Here is a 21,907-nt window from a genome sequence, read left to right as displayed (position 1 = left end):
ACAGTCCCAAACAATCTAAAACCAACAGTCCAACAATCTACCAAAGTCCCCAACCATCTACCGGCAGTCCCCAACCATCTAAATCAACAGTCCACATCTAACCAACAATCTACAACCAGTCCCAACAATCTAGCCACAGTCCAAACTTTACTCTAGCTATCTACAAAACTCCAAAGTCTAAACATCAATAAACGTCTACAACAATACAACAGTCTGGCATAGCGCTACCAATGGTTCTACAACAAAGGTTCGCCCAACACAATGGGTAACTTTCCCCTCCCAGCTGGGAGAGAGGGATTTGTATCTGACGTGGGAGAGCTGCATGAACTCTCCTGACATCAGTCTACTCGGGCCAAGGGGGGACTTCTTATAGCAGCTTTAGGCGGTGATGCTGCCATCAGTTCTAAAACCTGAGGGAGCTGTCATCCATCCAGGCTATAACAGAGAGGGCGTATCTATCATCCATTATAGAGGGCCGCCTACAGAGAGTGGGGTATTCAGAGCAGGGGTATCTGCCATCATTAATTAACCCTATCGGTCAGAGAGGGGTGTAACTGGAGAGGTCGCCCTTGTATTCATCATCCATCATTATACTCTACAGTAGGGGTGATCGTGGAATACATGAGGACGCATAGTCACATCTGTAACCCATGCATTTATATCCTCTACTGAGGGAGCTGGTCTGATAAGGGGTTATCTCGGGTGTGCCGTATTGCATTATATGAGGGAGCTGTCATCATCGGGGTAACTGAGGGAGCTGTCACTCATCTGGTATGCGGGAGCTGTCATATCGGGTCATGAGGGAGCTGTCATCATCGGTAACTGAGGGCAGCTGTCTTTCATCGGTGACTGAGGGAGCTGTATCCCTCCGTTTAGCAGGAGTACGGGGAGGGCTTTAGAGGTGCAGTTCGGGGTCACTCCATCTAGGCATATACATGAGGGAGTGTTCATAATCATCGGTAACCTGAGGGAGTCTGTCCTTCAATCGGGTGATCACTGAGGGAGCTGTCATCATTCGATGAGTCAAACTGAGGGAGCTGTCATCAATCAGGTAACCCTGAGGGAGTGTCTATCTGGTACTGAGGGAGCCTTCGGTTACATCATTCAAGGTAACTGCAGGGAGCCAGGTAGGTCATCGGGGGATAACATTCTATGCGTATAGTCGCTGAGATTGGTAGGCTGTATATCATCCGGGTGGCTGAGGGAGCCCTTAAGTACATCGAATGCAGGTGGTGGAGCTTTTAGAGGGAGTGGTCTATCCCATCAGGTCACTTGAGGTCGGGCTTGTGCGTCATGCAAATATCTTCTAATAGACCGATTTACAATATCAATAAATGCTAGCTAAAGGAGAACATATAAGCGAAAAATCAGAGTATTCTCATTACATTTCTCCTCTAGATGTATTACCTCCACTCAAGGACAGAGGAGGGTCAAACACAGGTAGACAGAGTGTTTTACCTCTGCTCGATAGCGAGGTGTCAGTCACTCATTGGGTAATGGTTTTATAAACCTAATCACAGAGAGGTAATCTGCCATCATGACCCATTTACAAAGGGATCTACCTATTATGACCACAGAGAGGTGGTATTAACTAACATTCATTATTAGTCGCTCTAACAGGAGGATCGGTTTACCCATCAATCTACAAGTAAGAGAGGGTATCTGCCATCATTAATACCCCTACAGAGAGGGGTATCTACCATCATTATACCCTACAGAGAGGGTATCTGCCATCATTATACCTAACAGAGAGGGGTTATCCTGCCTATTATACCCTCAACAGAGAGGGGTATCTCTATCATTATATCTCCTACAACAAGAGGGGTATCTTCCTCATTATTAATACCCTAGAGAGGGGATACTGAGCAGTTACCACTATACCCTACAAGCGACAAGAGGGTCTGACCTATGATTATTACCCTACCAGAGAGGGGTATCTACCATCAGTTATACCTACAGAGAGGGAGTATACTCATCATAGCTTATGCCTACAGAGAGGTATTACATCATTATACCCTACAGAGGGGTATCTGCCATCATTATACCCTACACAGAAGATTATCTGGTTTCTTAGGGGTGTCTTCAAGATCCAGTAAGTAATGTACTTACCAACAACTGCTGRAAATTCAAATAAAACTAKATRACGTTTTGAAGTTCAATTTCTTTGCTTTGTTTAACAACACTATCATGTATCTAGCAAATACGTTTTGTGGTCCAGAATGCAAACCGGACGCGCGTGTGGGTATAACCAATGAGGAGACGGCACGTGGGTATACGCCTCTATAAACCAATGAGGAGATGGGAGATGCACGACTTGCACCGCGTTCTGCGTCACAAATAGAACTGACTTCTATTTTAGCTTTTGGCAATGCAGACACTAGTTGGCGCGCACGAGCAGTGTGGGTGCAATGATTGAATAACATGTACTGTATGTGTACATTTATTTTGCCATCTGTCTAAAGTAAATTTGACGACATGATAATGCAGGAAAAGCTGTTTCCTACAAAATATTTGAATACTTTAGCTCTGTCATCATATTTCCAGGCATTATAGTGTAATTTAGAYTAAACAGRCYCTAGCRCCRGTCCAGAATGACTGGGCTTATCAAGACTTTAGGGCTCCACTATAGCACAGCCGTTAGAGGGGGGCTTGAGAACATTCCTAACAATGGCATGACGCGACCGAGTGACGGAGGTGCAACCTATGAATAGGGAGAAGTATCTAACAAAATACCTACATTAAGTAATTCACTAATCATAAACTATTTACATACAGTATAATAGAAATGTTGGTACATTTGTGGACAACATTTGAACTTACTCAAACTTTAATACCATTCAATCAGTATAAGGGCAGTTTCTGTTGGTAAAGAGGTGGGAAACAGTTACGTTAATAAAACGTATGCCTGTAAAATAGATTTGCATTTCTCTTCCCAAAAAGCATTTCAGCCTACTGGTAAGGCAGTTGGACATTGTATTTCACTCATTGACATTTTGTGGAAGTTAACCAACACTAGCCTTATCACACTTCCCCAGAAAGCAGCTGTGGTTAGAATCGACTCTCTGGGAGGATACAGAAAGCACAACCAGCCTAACTGTACTAATGACCTTCTAAAACAGAGAGAAAACAGGAACCCAAACATTTTACTGAAACCAACAACAAATGTCTGTCCTTTTAAAACATCTAAACCCAGGTTCCTACTCTCATAAGGCTTGTGCCACTGCAGAATAATAAGCTACACTACATGACTTAATGCAAACACACAAAGGGATCTTTTCTCTCTGTTTTGATACATTACAATATTTTGCGTGATGTATAGCAGCCACTCATCAGAACTGTAACCCAGAAATGTGAGTGCTTCAGAGCATGAGGCTCGGCCTGGCCAATTGTTTAACAATGACTCATTTTCCTGCTAAATGAGTCCAATACCAAAAGGGCTTATCTCAGGGGACTTGGAGCAAAAATGCTATGCATTTCTTCCAGACAAAAATAATAAGGCTTTAAACAGGATATGAGTGGAATGGAATCGGTTGTCTCGGTCAGAGGAATTTTTATTGACCCATATTATATGAAGCAAGAGAAGGGAGATAGTGTTTATCAGACCAGGCCAGACAGGTCCAGTTGTCAGTGTCCTGTAAAAGGTTAATCTATATGATCCATGGGTCACAAGGGGAGTGTTTGGTTAGACACCCCCAGGTGTAACAGCATGTAATGTGATGTCACTCTCTGTAATCTATATGCCTCAGAATATTATATGGATCCCAATAGAAATTTGAGGATACCATATCAGTGGGATAGTAAATACTAACTATCCCAAGATATGTTCATGGTGTGTTCAATATGCTTAAAAAACAGTTTAGGGCTATATATTCTTGGATTATGCCTTACAAGGTAAAAATGAGAATGGGTATCTGAAAATGTGGAACCATTTCCAATTATTGGACATTTTACTGTATATAAACTTGCCACTACATATGGCATATGTCTTGAGCATGTATGAGCACACTGTCAAATGTAACAGAGATCAAAAGACAGGCTTATAACCAGTATCTGTCTATCATATGCAGGATTCTCAACAGGCAAGGTGTGTGAACAATAGTGCCACCAAGTGTTCATATTCATAAACAACGTTAAAGAAAACCCTTACCTTTGGGGATTTAGGAGCTATGCCCCTGGATGTCCAATGGTTTTCCAGTGAGTGTGGTGTTACTSTTACCTGGTCAGAGGGGAAACAGTGCAGCAGCTGTGCGATGTCGTTGTTGTAGAGGGTCTCCCACTGGCGACGGGCCCACCCGACACAGTCCTCCCAGCCTTGGGGCCGCTGTCCCCCCACACCTCCCCACACACCCTCCAGGACCTCCAGAGCCTCCGCCTCCCCCCGACCCAGGGTGCGCTCCAGGAACCCAGCAGTATCCCTGCAGGGAACAATAGCATAAGCATCATTAGACCTGGACCTCTCCCCTAATGGACCTTCATGTAATCTCCTTCAAGACGATGATTCTCCAGAAAGACTAAAAACATAAAGGCAAAGGAAACCAAAAGGGATGATGTAAGATGGGTGGGCAGGATGAGTTGGCCTTTATAACTAATTTAGACCATCTCAAGGTCTCATAACATACTCCTCTCGAAGAGAGAGAGAGAGTTCTGCCTCGGCTTGTTTTCAAATTCCAACGGTAATTGTGTAACAACTGAACAGTGGTGGAAGGAGCAGCCATGTCATATTCAACAACACTGGTTTCTGGATCCTATTTCGGTCAAACATGGACACATACTGGAACTATCCTCTTGTGCCCTTTACCTGCATTCGTCTGACGTCATCACACCTACTCTGAGTGGATTCCTATGGGTGAGCCAGTGCATGGCAAACCCAAGATATACTCATTCACCCTGACTCCTAATGTCTGTCTAACAGGAAGATGAACAACACTGAACAGTCAGTCAGTCAGACAGTCAGGGGGTAGTATTGTTACTGAGAAGTGAGAGGGGGTTAGGGGTGCTGCCTTTGAAACTGGCCCAAGGTCAGAGGTCACCCTGCATCTGAGGGGAAGGAAGTGTTTGGAGTGATAGTGGTGTTGTGTGTGGTGTGTGTGTGTGTGGTGTGTGTGTGTGTGGTGTGTGGAGTGTGTGTGCAGAGCTCCATGGGTAGTATCTACCAGCCTGAGTCACATGTATGCCTGGTTCCTGTTAACACAGCATATATCCTGCGTTACAAAGTCTCACCATCCTCTCCTACACCTACTCTGTTAGTCTGAGATGCTGGAGTGATTTTCAGCTGAGTCTGTGGGGCTTGCTGGGTGAGGTCCGCGCTCACCTCCAGAGGACACTACTCTCCACAGGAGGCAGGGGGCTTTTCCATCACTAAAGGGGCCATTATTACATCTCAGTAAAATACACTGAGCCTTGGAGAGAAACACAGGCAGGCCATGAGTCTTAATTGAACTCTTACTGGGGCAGATTAACAGGGCTCCGGAGCAGCTGATGGGCTCTTACTGGGGCAGATTAACAGGGCTCCGGAGCAGCTGATGGGCTCTTACTGGGGCAGATTAACAGGGCTCCGGAGCAGCTGATGGACTCTTACTGGGGCAGATTAACAGGGCTCCCCTTGCATCTGAGACCAATTGTCACTCTCACAGACCCACAGACCATTAGATAAACACACAAATCATACAGAACACACAGCAAGAATCCAACTGCATTCCAAACGTTTTGTAAAAACCAACCACAACAAAACCATGAGGACAGCGCTACTTCATTATAACACTTACTTTCCTCTTTCAACAGGAAGTAAACTAGTCCTCAGGCCTGTAAGTGGATGGATGTATATGAGTTAGACATCTCTGCCTAATTAGCTGACTGACTGTGTGCCAGATTTTTAACCCAGGAGATTGTTAACCCAGAAGTCCCCTGGTGGGAGGGTGGTTTCACACAGAAGACATCTCTTACCTGAGCTTTACTGCCACACTGGCTGTTCTTTAGAAACAGCACTAACTACTGCATTACCATCTGTAGGGCTCACTAGTTATTAGGGGCATGTACAGTGCCTTCAGAACGTATTCATTCCCCTTGAATTATTCCACATTTCGTTGTGTTACAGCCTGATTTCTAAATGGATTAAATATCATTTTTTCCTCACCCATCTACACACAATACCTCATAATAAAAAAAAAATCAAATGTATTGAAAATGTATTACAGAAATATTTATACCCCTGTTCATACCCCTGAGTCAATACTTTGTAGAACTACCTTTGGCAGCGAGTACAGCTGTGAGTCTTTCTGGGTAAGTATCTAAGAGCTTTCCACACCTGGATTGTGCAACATTTACACATTATTTTCAAAGTTCTTCAAGCTCTGTCAAATTGGTTGTTGATCATTGCTAGACAACCATTTTCAGGTCTTGTCATATATTATCAAGTTGATATAAGTCAAGTATTCTTGGTAAGCAACTCCAGTGTAGATTTGGCCTTGTGTTTTAGGTTATTGTCCTGCAGAAAGGTGAATTCACCTCCCAGTGTCTAGTGTAAAGCAGACTGAACCAGGTTTTCCTCTAAGATTTTTCCTGTGCTTAGCTCCATTCCCTTTCTTTTTTATCCTGAAAAACTCCCCAGTCCTTAACAATGACAAGCATACCCATAAGATGATGCAGTCACCACTACACTTGATAATATATAGAGTGGTACTCAGTAATGTGTTGTATTGGATTTGTCCCAAACATAACACTTTTGTATTCAAGACAAAAAGTGAATTGCTTTACCACATTTGTTGCTGTTTTACTTTAGTGTCTTGTTGCAAACAGTATTTTTTGTATTTTTATTCTGTACAGACTTCCTTCTTTTCACTCTGTCATTTAGGTTAGTACTGTGGAGTAACTACAATGTTGTTGATCCATCCTCAGTTTTCTCCTATCACAGCCATTTAACTCTGTAACTGTTTTKAAGTRYCCATTGGCCTCATGGTGAAATCCTTCCTGTCTGGCAACAGAGTTAGGAAGGATGCCTGTATCTTTGTAGTGACTGTGTGTATTGATACACCATCCAAAGTGAAATMAATAAATTCACCATGCTCAAAGAGATATCTGTCAGTTTTTTTGTGTTTTTTTAAACCAAACTACCAATAGGTGCCCATCTTTGCGAGGCATTGGAAAACCTCCTGGTCATTATGGTTGAACATGCGTTTTAAATTGACTGCTTGACTGAGGGGCGTTACAGATAATATGTGGGGTACAGTTACGAGGTAGCCATTATGTTAAACACTATTATTGCACACAGAGTGTGTCGATGCAAATTATTATGTGACTTGTTAAGCAGATTTTTATTCCCCTGAACTTATTTAGGCTTGCCGTAACTAAGGGGTTGAATACTTATTGACTGAAGACATATCAGCTTTTAACTTTTAAATCATTTGTAAAAATGTCTAAAAACACAATTCCACTTTGACATTATGGGGCATTGTGTGTGTGCCACTGACCAAAAATAACTCAATTTAATCCATTTTAAATTCAGGCTGTTACACAACAAAATGTGGAAAAAGTCAAGGGGTGTGAATACTTTCTGAAGGCCCTGTATGTATGAGGSCAGACTGAGGCATCAACAGTGAATAGTGGTAGGCTGGATGATTGGCCTGTGGCTGGTATGACTAGTAGCATAAGCATGTGGTCTGAAGCTGACKGTTTCAGTGAAATACAGCACACTTTGGAATTTAAAGATTCCATTTCTGCTCATCGTGTTTGCGTGATTGCAACTGATTTAGTATGTTAGGAAAGAAGGTAGACTTACCTGAAGTACAGATTGACATGTTCAGCTGCTTGTTTATAGAGCCCCTCAAACTGGTCTCTGGCCCACTGCAAAGACACATGGTAGGTCTGACTTAATGGGGGTTTCATTTTAACTTCAGTCTGATGCACCCTTTTCATTTAAGCATGGTCTCAATCACCCTCAATCACCCTTATCCATTCTGGGGCAAGTTTGAGAGTTAAGAGTGTAAAAAGCTTTGCATTTTAGATGAGTTGTGTGTGGATGGATGGACTGAGTTAGGAGTTAGTACTGTACTGTATGGATGGAGATGGACTGAGGTAGGACGTTTGATACTGTACTGTATGGATGGATGAGATTGACTGAGTTAGGAGTTAGTACTGTATTGTATGGATGGAATGGACTGAGTTAGGAGTTAGTACTGTTCTGATATGGATGGAGATGGACTGAGTTAGGAGTTATACTGTACTGTATGGGGGAGATGGACTGATTTAGGAGTTATACTGTATGGTGAGATGGAAGCTGATGTTAGGAGTTGATACTGTACTGTATGGATGGAGATGGACTGAGTTAGGAGTTAGTACTGTACTGTATGGATGGAGATGGACTGAGTTAGGAGTTGATACTGTACTGTATGGATGGAGATGGACTGAGTTAGGAGTTAGTACTGTACTGTATGGATGGAGATGGACTGAGTTAGGAGTTAGTACTGTACTGTATGGATGGAGATGGACTGAGTTAGGAGTTAGTACTGTACTGTACTGTACTGTACTGTATGGATGGAGATGGACTGAGTTAGGAGTTGATACTGTACTGTATGGATGGAGATGGACTGAGTTAGGAGTTGATACTGTACTGTATGGATGGAGATGGACTGAGTTAGGAGTTGATACTGTTACTGTATGGATGGAGATGGACTGAGTTAGGAGTTGATACTGTACTGTATGGATGGAGATGGACTGAGTTAGGAGTTGATACTGTACTGTATGGATGGAGATGGACTGAGTTAGGAGTTTGATACTGTACTGTATGGATGGAGATGGACTTGAGTTAGGAGTTGATAACTGTACTGTATGGATGGAGATAGGCCAAACCTAAGTTAAGACAACGTTGGGTCAAAACGTTTGGGGTATGTTGACATAAGGTTAGCGTTGTAAGGTTATGCTCTGGATAGCTCWMTGCCAGTCAGTCAGTCAGCCAGCCAACCAGTCAGTCAGTCAGTCAGAGAGCAGCCGTGTTTAAAGTGTGTTAAATGTAACGTGGATGGCAGCACATAGGGTAGAGGAATGCCATGGCCTGAACTCCTTTAATATGCTAGGATTCTAGAATGATGCTAGTCTTCTTYAATGATGCTACAGAAGGTTGGTATGACAATGCTAGGTTGCTGTGATGATGCTAGGKTACAGGGGTGCAGTCCAAAACACATACAATCAGACCTTGGTTCCATGCCTCACCTGCAGGGTGTGCTCTATGCGGTGAGGGAAGTTCTTCAGGGTGCACAGTGGGATGGCATTCTGGGAGCCGGTCTTGGCCGGTCCATAGGACTCAGTCAGGTGGGGAACCACCACTAGGGTATGGCCCTTACTACCCAGGGTACCCCCCTCCAGCATGGGTCTGCTGGTGCTGGACACAACGGCCATCCAGGTACACTCCTGTAGTGCACAAACACACACACACACACACACACACACACACACACACACACACCACAACACACACACACCACACACACACCACACACACACACACACACACACCACACACACACACACACACACACACACACACACACACACACACACACACACACACAAAAACACACACACAGAAAATAGTACAAAAATAGTCAACCAATAAGAACAGCTAAAAGTCACACAGCATATAAACAGGGTTGGGTTACTTTTAAAATGTATTTCGTAAATTGCTTTACATGTATTCCTCAACCGTGCCGATAGAGGACTAAAATACTATGTTATCTGTCTGTCTGCTCCCCCCACCATGCGTTCCACAATCCCRCTGAGCCAGCAGCTATCTACAGCCTTACATAATAATAACCTAACGTAGCAGGCATAAAATAAACGCRTGAATCTACACTGAACCAAAAAACGCAACATGCAACAATTTCAAAGCTTTTACCGAGTTACATTTATAAAGAAATCAGTCAATTGAAATAACGGATATATGAAATAACAACGGACCTCCCGGTTGCGYACGGCTGCGACAGAGCCTGGGCGCYAACCCAGAGACTCTGGTGGCYCAGCTAGCACTGCGATGCAGTTCCCTAGACCACTGCGCCACCCGGTATGCCCCCCACTCCTCTTCAATGGCTGTGCGAAGTTGCTGGCTATTGGCGCCATACACGCAGTCAGGTCAAGGCCTTGGTGAGGACGACGAGCACGCAGATGAGCTTCCCTAAGATGGTTTCTGACAGTTTGTGCAGAAATCGACAGTTTTGCAAATCGACAGTTTAATCAGCAGTCCGGGTGGCTGGTCTCAGATGATTCCGCAGGTGAAAAAGCCAGATGTGGAGGTCCTGGGCTGGTGTGGTTACACGTGGTCTGCGGTTGTGAGGCCGGTTGGACATACTGCCAAATTCTCTAAAACGACGTTGGAAGCGGCTTATGGTAGAGAAATGAACACTCAATTCGGTGGCAACAGCTCTGGTGGACATTCCTCCAGTCAGCATGCCAATTCCACGCTCCCTCAAAACTGCACATTTTAGAGTGGCCTTTTGCTATCCCCTGCACAAGGTGCARCTGTGTAATGATCATGCTGTTTAATCAGCTTCTTGATAGGTGGATGGATTATGGATTATAGGTGGATGGATTATCTTGGCAAAGGAGAAATGCTCAATAACAGGGATGTAAACAAACTTGTGCACAAAATCTGAGAGAAATAAGCTTTTTGTGTATATGGAAAATTTCTGGGATCTTTTATTTTAGCTCATGAAACATGGGACCAATACTTTTTACATGTTGTGTTTATATTTTTGTTCAGTATAGATCCCCTACATACTGGTCTTGACCATAAMAAAAAAACTGTCAGGGGAGGTTCTGTTCTGCACTGTTTAACCAATCCAGTAAATGTGGAGGAGGAGTTAAAGTGTGTGTGTGATTTTCTCATTCATGTTGTCGCCCTGTAATGTCCAAACCGGAAGTTGCATCACAGGCTCTCTTTCTATGTCCCCTGAAAACTGGTTGTTGAGGACTCGGCAGTGGCTAGTTACATAATGACCTCAGAGTCAGAGTCACACTGGGGAGTGAGTCAAGTCTATCTAACAACACCAGACAGACAGATATACAGTTMCTAATGAACTGACCTTAGGCTGATAACTACACTGATTCTTGTACTGGTGGCATGCAGGCCTATGTGCTATTATTACCACAGCTTTTACTACAGAAATAAAGGAGAATTACTTGCCTCTAGTGGTGTTTATTACTGATGCCGATAACACTATTAGCTATTGGTTGTTGTACTAGTAATGTTATTGATGTCGATACAGCTAGACGTGTGTGTTGGTCCTGATATTGGCAGTAGCATGGGTGTTGCCAGGGTATGGACTCTGTCACTAGTAGTAATATCATTAATAGGATCATGATACAGGGACTAGCACAGGCACTGGTACTGACTGGCTTCCACGTTGTCCAGAGCTGCAGCTACTCCATCCAGGCCCATGAAGAAGGTGTGCCCATAGACCTGCTCACTGTCTGGGTCCAGGCGGTTCTGGTGGGCTGTGATGTTCATGTTGGGGTTCATGACTCTGACCGCCTGGGCTGCTACCTCTGACTTCTGTCTCTGTGGAAGTAGAGGAAGAGGAGGAGGTCGGTGAGTGAAGGGGAAATCAGCCTCTCTTGATTAACCCATGACTTACTCAAAGAATAGGTGGAATACAAAGAGAAACCTGAAGAGAAAACACAGAAACACTGAAGGCAGAAACACTAAAACACAGAAACACTAAAACACAGAAACACTGAAGGCAGAAACACTAAAACACAGAAACACTAAAACACAGAAACACTAAAGGCAAAAAGCGAGAAAAAGAGCAGCAATGATGGGAACTGGGTGACAAAGTGAGGGGAAAACTGAGGGGAAGAGAAACACAAATATTTACACAAGCAGCAAAGGAAATCAGGATACACATGAACTCATCATTGATGGGTCTTATACAGCAGTATCTTGTATATTTCTACTTCTGACAGACATCTGGAAGATGGTATGAAAGCCAATGGCAAGCACTCGGTCACATTCAAATGAAGTGGAAAGGAAACCTAAATCACCATGACTGTGGCATACGGATACATACATTAGGTTTGGCTCACAGCCATTTAGTTATTTAGTTATCAGTTTGCTGGACACAATTTTTCCTAAACACAATATGTCCTAACTATATTCAGATTCAACGCAGACAGCTATGTGTTTTTACCATTGGGGGTGTGTAAGGTTGGATGTGGGAGTGCGTGCGTGCGTGCGTGRGTGRGTGTGTGTGTTTCTCATTAATTTCGTCTTGACTTGGCTGACAAGGCAGAAAATAATAAATATAATAGGATCAGGCTGTACAATCTTTCCAATCAGCAATATATCCCCGCTTATGAATGAAAATGTGATATTTTTATATATTTAACTAGGCAAGTTAGTTAAGAAACAATTCTTATTTCAATGACAGCCTAGGAACAGTGGGTTAACTGCCTTGTTCAGAGTGAGCTCAGGGATTTGAACTTGCAACCTTTCAGTTACTAGCCCAACACTCTAACCACTAGGCTAAAACTGTTGTTTTATACTTCGATTAAGTATTACGGGAATAAGTAAGAAACTTATCAGCATTCCTTGTAGACGTGGACGGACTCACACACACACACACACACACACCACACACACACACACACACACACACACACACACACACACACACACACACACACACACACACACACACACACACACACACACACACACACACACACACACACCACACCACACACACATCACCTGTAGCACTCCGTTGTGAAGCTAACAGGTTAATTGTAGGCGAGTTGACTAATCATGAGGCAAGTCTGTCTCAAAAACAGTAGTTCATCCCTCTTTTCAACACTTTTGTGTCAATATTTTTGTGATTGAAAAGCGCTGGGGGAAAATGCCAGCTCAACAAACGTTTGTTTTACAACCAGCCCACTCTGCAATATATCCTCCTGTTTATGGATGATAATACGAAATGGATATGAACAGGAAATATATATAAACTTGTTGTGTTGTACTTTTATAAATTATAATGGGATTCTGTAAGAAACTTTATTCTTACATCATGCAGGAGATTGGTGGCGAGGGCAACAGCATTGAACAGAGCCCAGGTCTCCAGATGTTTCAGGAAATTGATGCTGTTAWGTATCCAGCTGACGTGAATGACCTGGAAACTCTGGAGCCCTCAGTAGAGATGGATGGAGAACAGGGCTTGTATCAGGAGGCTTTTCAGGGAACAGGGGAGAGGTTGGAGGGGACAGAGTGCAGGAGCGCATGTCCCTCTGGCTGGTCCAAATACGGATCCCGCTGCTTCAGGTACATCAGTACTGAAAGGACATGGGCCGAGTCTGAGCAGTTCTGTGTGTATCAGGGAGCCAACCTGGCATCCGTCCACAGCACAGCAGAATATCATTTCATACAGGAGATGGTGATGATACAAACTGGGGGATTTCCTCGCGCCTGGATTGGACGTTATGATCTTGCTCAGGAAGGCCTATGGCTCTGCAGCGATGGGTCCAGATTTGACTTTACCAACTGGAGCAAAGGACAGCCGGACAACTTCCAAGGCAAACAAAACTGTCTGTACTTTAATTATGGAGCTGAAAAACGCTGGGATGCTGGAATTTGCAGTACAAGGTTTCCCTCTGTGTGTTCTAGAAGAATGTGATCTCTCGCCTGTTAGTCAGATTCATATTTATTTCTCTTTCGTATGGTTTGGTTTTAAATGTTAACAAATCTGTGTAAACATTAAACTTGTTGCCATGAATCATGATTAACAGAGAAACAAACTCTCAGTATAAATGATACGTTCTGTCTCTCCTTCTCTGCATTTCTCATCAACATCCATCAATAATGATTTTGTCACAAATAAAAGATCAGTTCCATCTTAAAAAGGAAAATGTGTTGAAAATGAATAAAAACAATTCTGCAACATAAAAGGCATCTGTGAATTTCAATATCTAGTAAGCATTTTGAGAATTGTGTTTGTGTTTGAATTGCTTCTCTCTTACCCCAATGTCTTGAGACCTGAAGAGAAATTGTCGGTTTAGATTGGATCTCTCTATGGAGTCCATGTCTGTCACAGTGATGTGCCCACCCTCTCCAGCCCCCAGGCCAATCAGAGCAAAATTCTTGAGAAGTTCACAACCTATAGCGCCAGCCCCAACCTGACGACACATTATGACAGAAGACATGTTAGAATACAAAATAAAATAGAACAAATCAATTCAACCCAAGCTGCATTCATCTACTGTATAAATATCACCTAATCAACACATTTGTCATAGTATATGCCAAGTTACTTTTTGCACATCAGAGGGTATTAAGACTTTCACTCCAACACTCTCATGTGGAAACAGAACTGGTGAGAGTGCAATAACACAAGCATGCACGCACAAACTCACGCGCACACACACAAAGCAAAACAAATACAAGCTAGCATAACACATGCAAAGGAAGCCTGGTGGGTGAGGGCTTGGCAGGACCAAACGCTAACAGGAAATGCCACCTGAATCACAGCTGTTTCCTGCACGTGTCATTATCAACACTAGCGGGAGTGACCAGAGGGAAAGAATGATGCTGCGGCCTGTTTGGCCATGCAGAGGGCACCCCCTGCTGGTGAGAGATGAGAAGACTGGTACTCACAAGGAAATACTTCTGTTCACCAAGCCTCTCCTGGAAGCCTGATCCAAACACAGCAGTCTGCCCGTCATACCGAGAGCCTCTCTGCAATAGAGACAGTAGAGCAGTGGTTAATGCAGACAGGCAGGGAATAAATATCCACCAACACATGCCAATTGATAATTTTCCTGATAGATAAAACATGGCTTCTTCCTAAGGCTACATTCATTATTCTTTATGGGGGGAGATAGTAATCGATAGCTAGCTTTTGGCTGATATTATATATATTTTTATTTGAATATGTATTGGCTGATATTAATATTTTAATATATTATYTTATGTATTAAAATCTTACTGGCGAACAAGTGCTCTCTGTCAGTTGCTCTCCCTCTCCACTGTTGTCTTCAGGAAGGCACTCCAGTGCATCAAAGTACAGCCACTGCTGAAGAGGGGTGAACTTCCCAGTACAAGCCTATAGGGACACCAACTATGAACATCAGTCACACAGACAAACATATCAACAGTATGAACCATACAGCACATCACAGGCACTTCACTATCCCTGGCAGTGCTTTCTGGAGTACAGAAACTGTAGCAGTCTGCTCATACAGGTGTTCTAAATGCATTCTACTGTCGAGGGGCTTGACTAGATCATAGGGCAGCATTGAATTATTGGGACTGCAAGCTCTTCATATGTCTTTAGTGCCTACATGTGTTGGATACCTATGTTCCTTCTCGTGACTTTTGACCTCACCTTCAGGACTTCTTGGGCTGCCAGCCCTCCGATAAAGGCGTTAACAGGGGCCAGGTCACCACAGGCAGTGAAGGACAGACTCTGCACCACACCTTCATCTAACTGATCCAGCTGGGACACCTTATTCAGTTCTGTCACCATGGCTACCAGTAGCTCAGCATCCGACTGTAGGGGGATGGAAGGACAGCCGACTCCATAGTAAGACAGAGCAGTTTCTTTAGGGATTCTATCCAACTTGAGCTACTTGTTCAAATATCTTTCACAGATTCTAAAGATGCTTTCTTAGCCTACTGAACATCATAAAACGTGGTGAGACAGGCAAATACAGTATGATGTCATAAGARTTCTTCTACCAACACATGAATGTTCCATACCAGAAAAATAAATGTTATTTTGTATTGTCTTTCACTGACCTGGGACCTGGGCTTAGGCAGTCGTCCCACTCTCTTCACAAAGCCATGCAGGGCTTGGAAGGCCAGGTGCAGTGTCTGGTGCTTCGTCATCTTCCCATAGTCAGTCATTACTAGTAACTCAGGGTCAACCAAGGCCTCATCAAGGGGTTTCTGTAACAAGTACAGAAAGTATAGGCATAAAGTAAGCATAGTGAACTGAGTGCAATATCATTGAACGCCATATTGGTTAAGGTTGGCTTTCCATATGATACAGTAAATATCAAAATATTATTATTGGGATAGATGAATGCCTAGTCCAACATAATTAATTTGATAAAATTAAGAAACAATACTTACAAATTGTAGTATTTTAGACTTTTTGACCTCAGTTGCTACACCTCCTTTCTCATACTCAGAAAAGCTTGAAGTGTCACAAATACTGAAGGAATCAGGGCCTGGCAATGAAAGAACATGTCATAATTTACACACACATCATAATGTATGAATCATCATATACACTTACATTTCTGTCCATATTAAATGGCATCACCACCACTGTCATGCCATGTCCTGTCATGTATTTAAAAACATTTTTAAAGTAGCTTAGATATGCCTCATATTACAACAATTATATAATATTAAAAAAGGAGATGTCCTTTCGAGAGAAACTAAAGTTGAAATATTTTTCTAGTAAACAAATTTTACAGGTGGCACTTAAGGGGCAAAGTACAWTTTCTGCATTCTTGTTCTAAACCACCATTTATTTGGATGCTTTTCCCCTGTGAATAATAACTCACCAATGAATTTGATGTCCACTGGTCCATAGCTATTGAGCTTTGTCATGCCACACACTTCAGAGAGGGACACAGTGCTGCCATCTACAAAGCCATGCCTCTGTTCAATGCATGTGACCACTCCAGGATCTGCCTATAAATGCAAGAGAACAATGTATAACAGTGTCTTTTGCTCTATGATCTTGTCCACTGACATACTGTATTCACAGGTATYACATGCAAATGCCACCATCTTCAATAGTTAAGGAAAGTTAAGCATTGAATACCTTGGTGATATGATCTATCATGGCTGATGCAGGTGTCTCCCCATCAGTGTCCAAGACCTCAAACTCCTCCCCAAAGTCACAGAATAACTGACTGCAATAGAACCAAATAAATAACCATTGGGGAACTGAACCAGCTATGCATCACTCATATCTACTATGGAGGAGGATTTTTACAGGAGAGGTTATTATTGGTTAAAGTAGAGATGGTGTGTCACCCCCCTCACCCACAAAGTCCTTTGGTATCAGCCACAATTAACTTGATTCCATTTGAATGACAAAACGTCCCAAAACGCTGCTGGTCATCCAGAGAGGAGTCAGTCAGCACCACCACCTGGGAAAACAAATAAGATATGTTCTCACCTTTAATGTTATTACTATACCTAGGGTTTAATGTTATTACTATACCTAGGGTTTAATGTTATTACATACCTAGGGTTTAATGTTATTACTATACTAGGGTTTAATTTATTATATACCTAGGGTTTAATGTTATTACTATACCTAGAGTTTAATGTTTTTACTATACCTAGGGTTTAATGTTATTACTATACCTAGGGTTTAATGTTATTACTATACCTAGGGTTTAATGTTATTACTATACCTAGGGTGTAATGTTATTACTATACCTAGGGTTGAAAAAATCTGGTCAGCTTCCTGAAAACTCACAGGTTTTCCAGAAATCCTGGTTTCCTGTCTGTTCCTTTCTGATTCCGGCAATCTTCCAACCGGGTTTTCCAGAAAAGCATGACATTTTGAGAACGTTACCAGATTTTTGCAACCCTAGCTGTACTGTGTATGGCTAGTCAAGAGAGAAAGTGGGTAAACTCAAGGCAGGGCTCAGGCCTACCTGGAATTGTTGTAGCAGGGTCTCCTTCAGTGGCCCAGTGTGGGCAGACACATGGACATGCGGGTTAAGGGCAGACAGCTGAGATAGGGAASTCAGGGCTCGGTTCTGACCAAGGTGAGATGCCAGCAGGAAAAACTGGAAGGGAAACATTGGGGTTCAGGAGTAGTTTGACAAAATAACATCTGATCTGAGTTAACATTTTCAGAACGTTATATGCTAAATAGTTACAGAGATGGCAGTGTGATAGAGACGGCCTAACGTGGATTGCTCTAAATAGTTATTGTCCATGTTCCATCTTCAAATTACGTATGAATCATTAGGCAGGTTTCCATTGACTTAGGTTTATTCGACAAAAGCAACGTCGCAAAAAAAATRATTGCGACATGAGTAATGGAAACGGCAGATATAGGATATATGCGGAGATCATCCGTTCACCTACTCTGCGTCTCACAAAGCCACAGCGGTTGGAACCAAAAATCAACAATATGGACTCATCAGACCAAAGGACAGATTTCCACCAGTCTAATGTCCATTGCTTGTGTTCTGTGGCCCAAGCAAGTCTCTTCTTCTTATTGGTGTCCTTTAGTAGTGGTTTCTTTGCAGCAATTTGGTCATGAAGGAGTGATTCACCCCTGAAGAGTTGATGTTGAGATGTTTCTGTTACTTGAACTCTGTGAAGCCTTTATTTGGGCTGCAATCTGAGGTGCCTTTAACTCTAATGAACTTATCCCCTGCAGCAGAGGTAACTCTGGGTCTTCCTTTCCTGTGGTGGTCCTCATGAGCGCCAGTTTTATCATAGCGCTTGATGGTTTTTGTGACTGCACTTGAAGAAACTTTCAAAGTTCTTGAAATGTTCCTTATTGACTGACCTTCATGTCTTAAAGTAATGATGGACTGTCATTTKTATTTGCTTATTTGAGCTGTTCTTGACATAATATGGACTTGGCTATCTTCTGTATACCACCCCTACCTTGTCACAACACAACTGATTGGCTCAAAAGCATTAAGAAGGAAAGAAATTCCACAAATTAACTTTTAACAAGGCACACCTGTTAATTGAAATGCATTCTAGGTGACTACCTCATGAAGCTGGTTGAGAGAATGCCAAGAGTGTGCAAAGCTGTCATAAAGGCAAAGGGTTCATTTAATATAAATGAAAATCATTTTTAGACAAAACTATACTAAATATATTCACCTCACCAAATAGTTTATTAAAACACACTGTTTTGCAATGAATGTCTACAGTAGCCTCAGCAGCACTCTGTAGGGTAGCACCATGGTGTAGCCGGAGGACACCTAGCTTCTGTCCTCCTATGGGTACATTGTCTTCAATACAAAACCCAGGAGGCACATGGTTCTCACCCCCTTCCATAGACACACTGTAATTATGACAGCTTCCCGGAGGACGTCCTCCAACCTATCAGAGCTCTAGCAGCATGAACTGACATGTTGTCCAGCCAATCAAAGGATCAGAGAATGAATCTAGTACTGAAAGCATAAGCTACAGCTAGCTAGCACTGCAGTGTATAAAATGTGGTGAGTAGTTGACTCAAACACAGCTGATGTGTTGTGCACTGAAGTCCATAAGTAAATGGAAAAGGTGAGAGGAGGAGAATGCGTAGATAGATCCGAGAAGGAATTATTTATACAACGAGCTGTTTGTATGTGTCACTGTCTGTCACCTTGATTACTCAAAATTCTCTCGATCTGTGCACCTACGTTGTAAACTTTAATTCATCGGCTAGGTTGTAGCAACCTCATGATGTGTACAGGGAAAATGTTAGTATCTTATAGTAGCCTAAATGTTAAATTGAGCTGGGTGAATGGAATATGAATGACAGTCATCCAATATGACGTAATAGAAATAAGGCCATGTTCATWAAAAAAAAAGATAATCTTCCCTCATTTAAATGGCACCGGTCATCACTGGTTGCACCCCCTTTTGCCCTCAGAACAGCCTCAATTTCTCTGTGCCAAGTGATATTGGCAGGAATGCTTGCTGAGGCCAAGTAGTCTCTTTCAGTGTTTTGTTTGTTATAACAGTCTTGTAATTTTTTTGCCAACCTTYATTTTGAAGAACATTTTAACTTTGTCTCCTGCTGTGACATGATGACATTGAGACCTTTCAAACCCTGTATTCCTAAATTAGCCTAGGYGGCAGATTATTTATTGAGCAGAATTACAGTATAACAGGGTTACTCTATGACACAGGTAGCCTACCTGTGAGGAGAAGTCCATCCACTCAGCAAGTCCCTCATCCTGCACAGTGACGGACTTCACTCCAGAGAGGATGACATTCTTGGCGATCTCCACCCCTAGACCCCGCATCCCCGCGATGAGGACATTAGCTGTCCCCATGCGACGCATCGCCTCATGACCCAACACATACCTGCCACACAGTGCCCAAAAGACAAGACTGTTACTAGATGCCAAGGTTATTATGGTAAACTGAAACTAAAACAAAAAATTATAATTCAAAACAATGTGTGAACTGAAATAAAATAATTAACAAACCCGTTTCAAAAACGAACTATACTGAAACTATTATCCAAACTTCGAGCAAAAATTGAATGGGGTTTTCAATGGGGTTTTCAGGCTTTTGGGATGTGGATATCGGGTCTGAATCTGGCGGGGAAATGCTGCCTGGAGATGGCAATGTTTCAAATAGGCCTGTGCATCATTATCACTAGATATCACTACAGGTAAAAAAAAATCAGCACTAAAGTTACTAAAGTTAAAAAGCATTGGATTGGTGTTAACATGGGTGAGAGTTTCCTTCTACCATATTTTTTTGCACCAGTCTCAGGGTCGTCACTAGTTAACACAGCCACAAAGTCATAATTATGGATAAACCCCGCCCATTCAATTAACAGATACCCATACGCTTCCAGTCATTGCGCTAACGCTAGTTAGTATTGGCTCACGAAACTATGCTGTACCTCTAACTTCCTTCATATTGGACACAGAGACATAAAAATGGTATCCACAAGTTTATCTGACCCTGGGGAAGTAGATAATGTGCCTCATTGCCAAAACCCCTAAGTATCCCTTTAGCCCTAAAATTAACTACACTGCTAACRTCATGCCTAACCCTAACCTTAAATTATGAACAAAAAGCAATTTTTTTGCAGCCAATTTTGACTTTGTGGCTGTGAGATCTGACTTTGTGGCTGTGTTAACTAGTGGAAAGCCAGTCTCTGCACTATTCCTTTTAAATCCAAGTCACATTGAGACAGACTTTAAATTTGATACCTAACCTAACCTATGACCTGACCCTTATGTATTACTGCTCCCAGTTGTAATAAGTGACATCGCCAAAAAAAACACAGCCACAAAGTCAGATTCCACAGTCTCAAAGTCAGAATTGGCTATAAAAATTCGCTTTTTGGTCTTAATTTAAGTTTATGTTTAGGCATAAGGTTAGCAGTGTGGTCAAGGTTAGGGTTAGGTTTAAATCATGCTTCTTCCCCTAACACTGAAACTGAAACCAAATAATATAAAAACGATTTATTTTTATATTTATACTAACTGAAAATAAACTGAATTTCAAATAAAAGTAGAGAAGCGAATAAAAATAAAACGAATATAAAAACTCTAAACTATAATAACCTTGCTAGATGCATGTCAACTGTCAAATTGTAGTTTCCTTTGGACATGACAGGCTATACTTACAGCTGTCGGGAGTAAAAGCCCTCGTCGATATCGTTGCTTTCAGACATGTTCTGGAAATGATCTAGTCTACAGCCTAACGTTTTATTTAGTAAAAGGTTGGTGATAATCCCGTTTTCTTTCTATTGTGCAGAGCCAAACTATTGCCTATTCAAGTTTCTTAAATGTATTCCTGAGCAGAGTTTAGAACAAGAATGCTACCTGTAAAACTTTTTTAGTAGGACGATTATTTCACTTTCGTTTTTCTCTAAATGACGTCATCACCTCTATCACCAGTGGGCATGTTCACAASAAAGCAGGAAATTGCCGAGTGCMGRTTAGGCCGACCATTGTGACTCGCTTGTGGGGGTGCTGGCAGCATATAGCAGCAGCCTGTTCGATTGTGCGTCAAGAATTCRGCATAGCATATTTGTATGAAGGTCTGGTTATTAAATGGGTAAATAGTTCAATAGTAATATCCTCTAAAACGCTCTGGTGACAAACACATATTGCTTCCCTGTTTCGAATTATCCACATGGCTGGGAGAACCAAGTAAATACATTTCGAAAATGTAAAAAAAAACGATGTATTATTAGCTAAC

General features: G+C 42.3%; 1 protein-coding gene across 1 annotated transcript in view; it reads right to left on the bottom strand.

Annotated features, from left to right (window-relative positions):
• LOC111972220 (ubiquitin-like modifier-activating enzyme 1) overlaps positions 1-21,556 on the bottom strand; it is a 79,705-nt gene extending 58,149 nt beyond the window's left edge. Inside the window, 17 exon segments of the mRNA XM_023999146.2 lie at positions 4,217-4,415; positions 7,775-7,839; positions 9,205-9,366; positions 9,368-9,402; positions 11,380-11,545; positions 13,996-14,151; positions 14,630-14,710; positions 14,961-15,077; positions 15,360-15,524; positions 15,773-15,922; positions 16,109-16,206; positions 16,549-16,678; positions 16,812-16,902; positions 17,036-17,142; positions 17,659-17,793; positions 19,879-20,047; positions 21,331-21,556. Of these exon segments, the coding sequence (XP_023854914.1) occupies positions 4,217-4,415; positions 7,775-7,839; positions 9,205-9,366; positions 9,368-9,402; positions 11,380-11,545; positions 13,996-14,151; positions 14,630-14,710; positions 14,961-15,077; positions 15,360-15,524; positions 15,773-15,922; positions 16,109-16,206; positions 16,549-16,678; positions 16,812-16,902; positions 17,036-17,142; positions 17,659-17,793; positions 19,879-20,047; positions 21,331-21,377 (2,073 nt within the window). The 5' untranslated portion in view covers positions 21,378-21,556.
• Positions 21,557-21,907: the final 351 nt, after the last annotated feature.

This window comes from Salvelinus sp. IW2-2015, linkage group LG13 (genome assembly GCF_002910315.2).
Source record: "Salvelinus sp. IW2-2015 linkage group LG13, ASM291031v2, whole genome shotgun sequence".
NCBI lineage: Eukaryota > Metazoa > Chordata > Actinopteri > Salmoniformes > Salmonidae > Salvelinus > Salvelinus sp. IW2-2015.
Note: the sequence above shows the minus strand (reverse complement) of the source record. Positions and strands in the feature narration are given on the sequence as shown.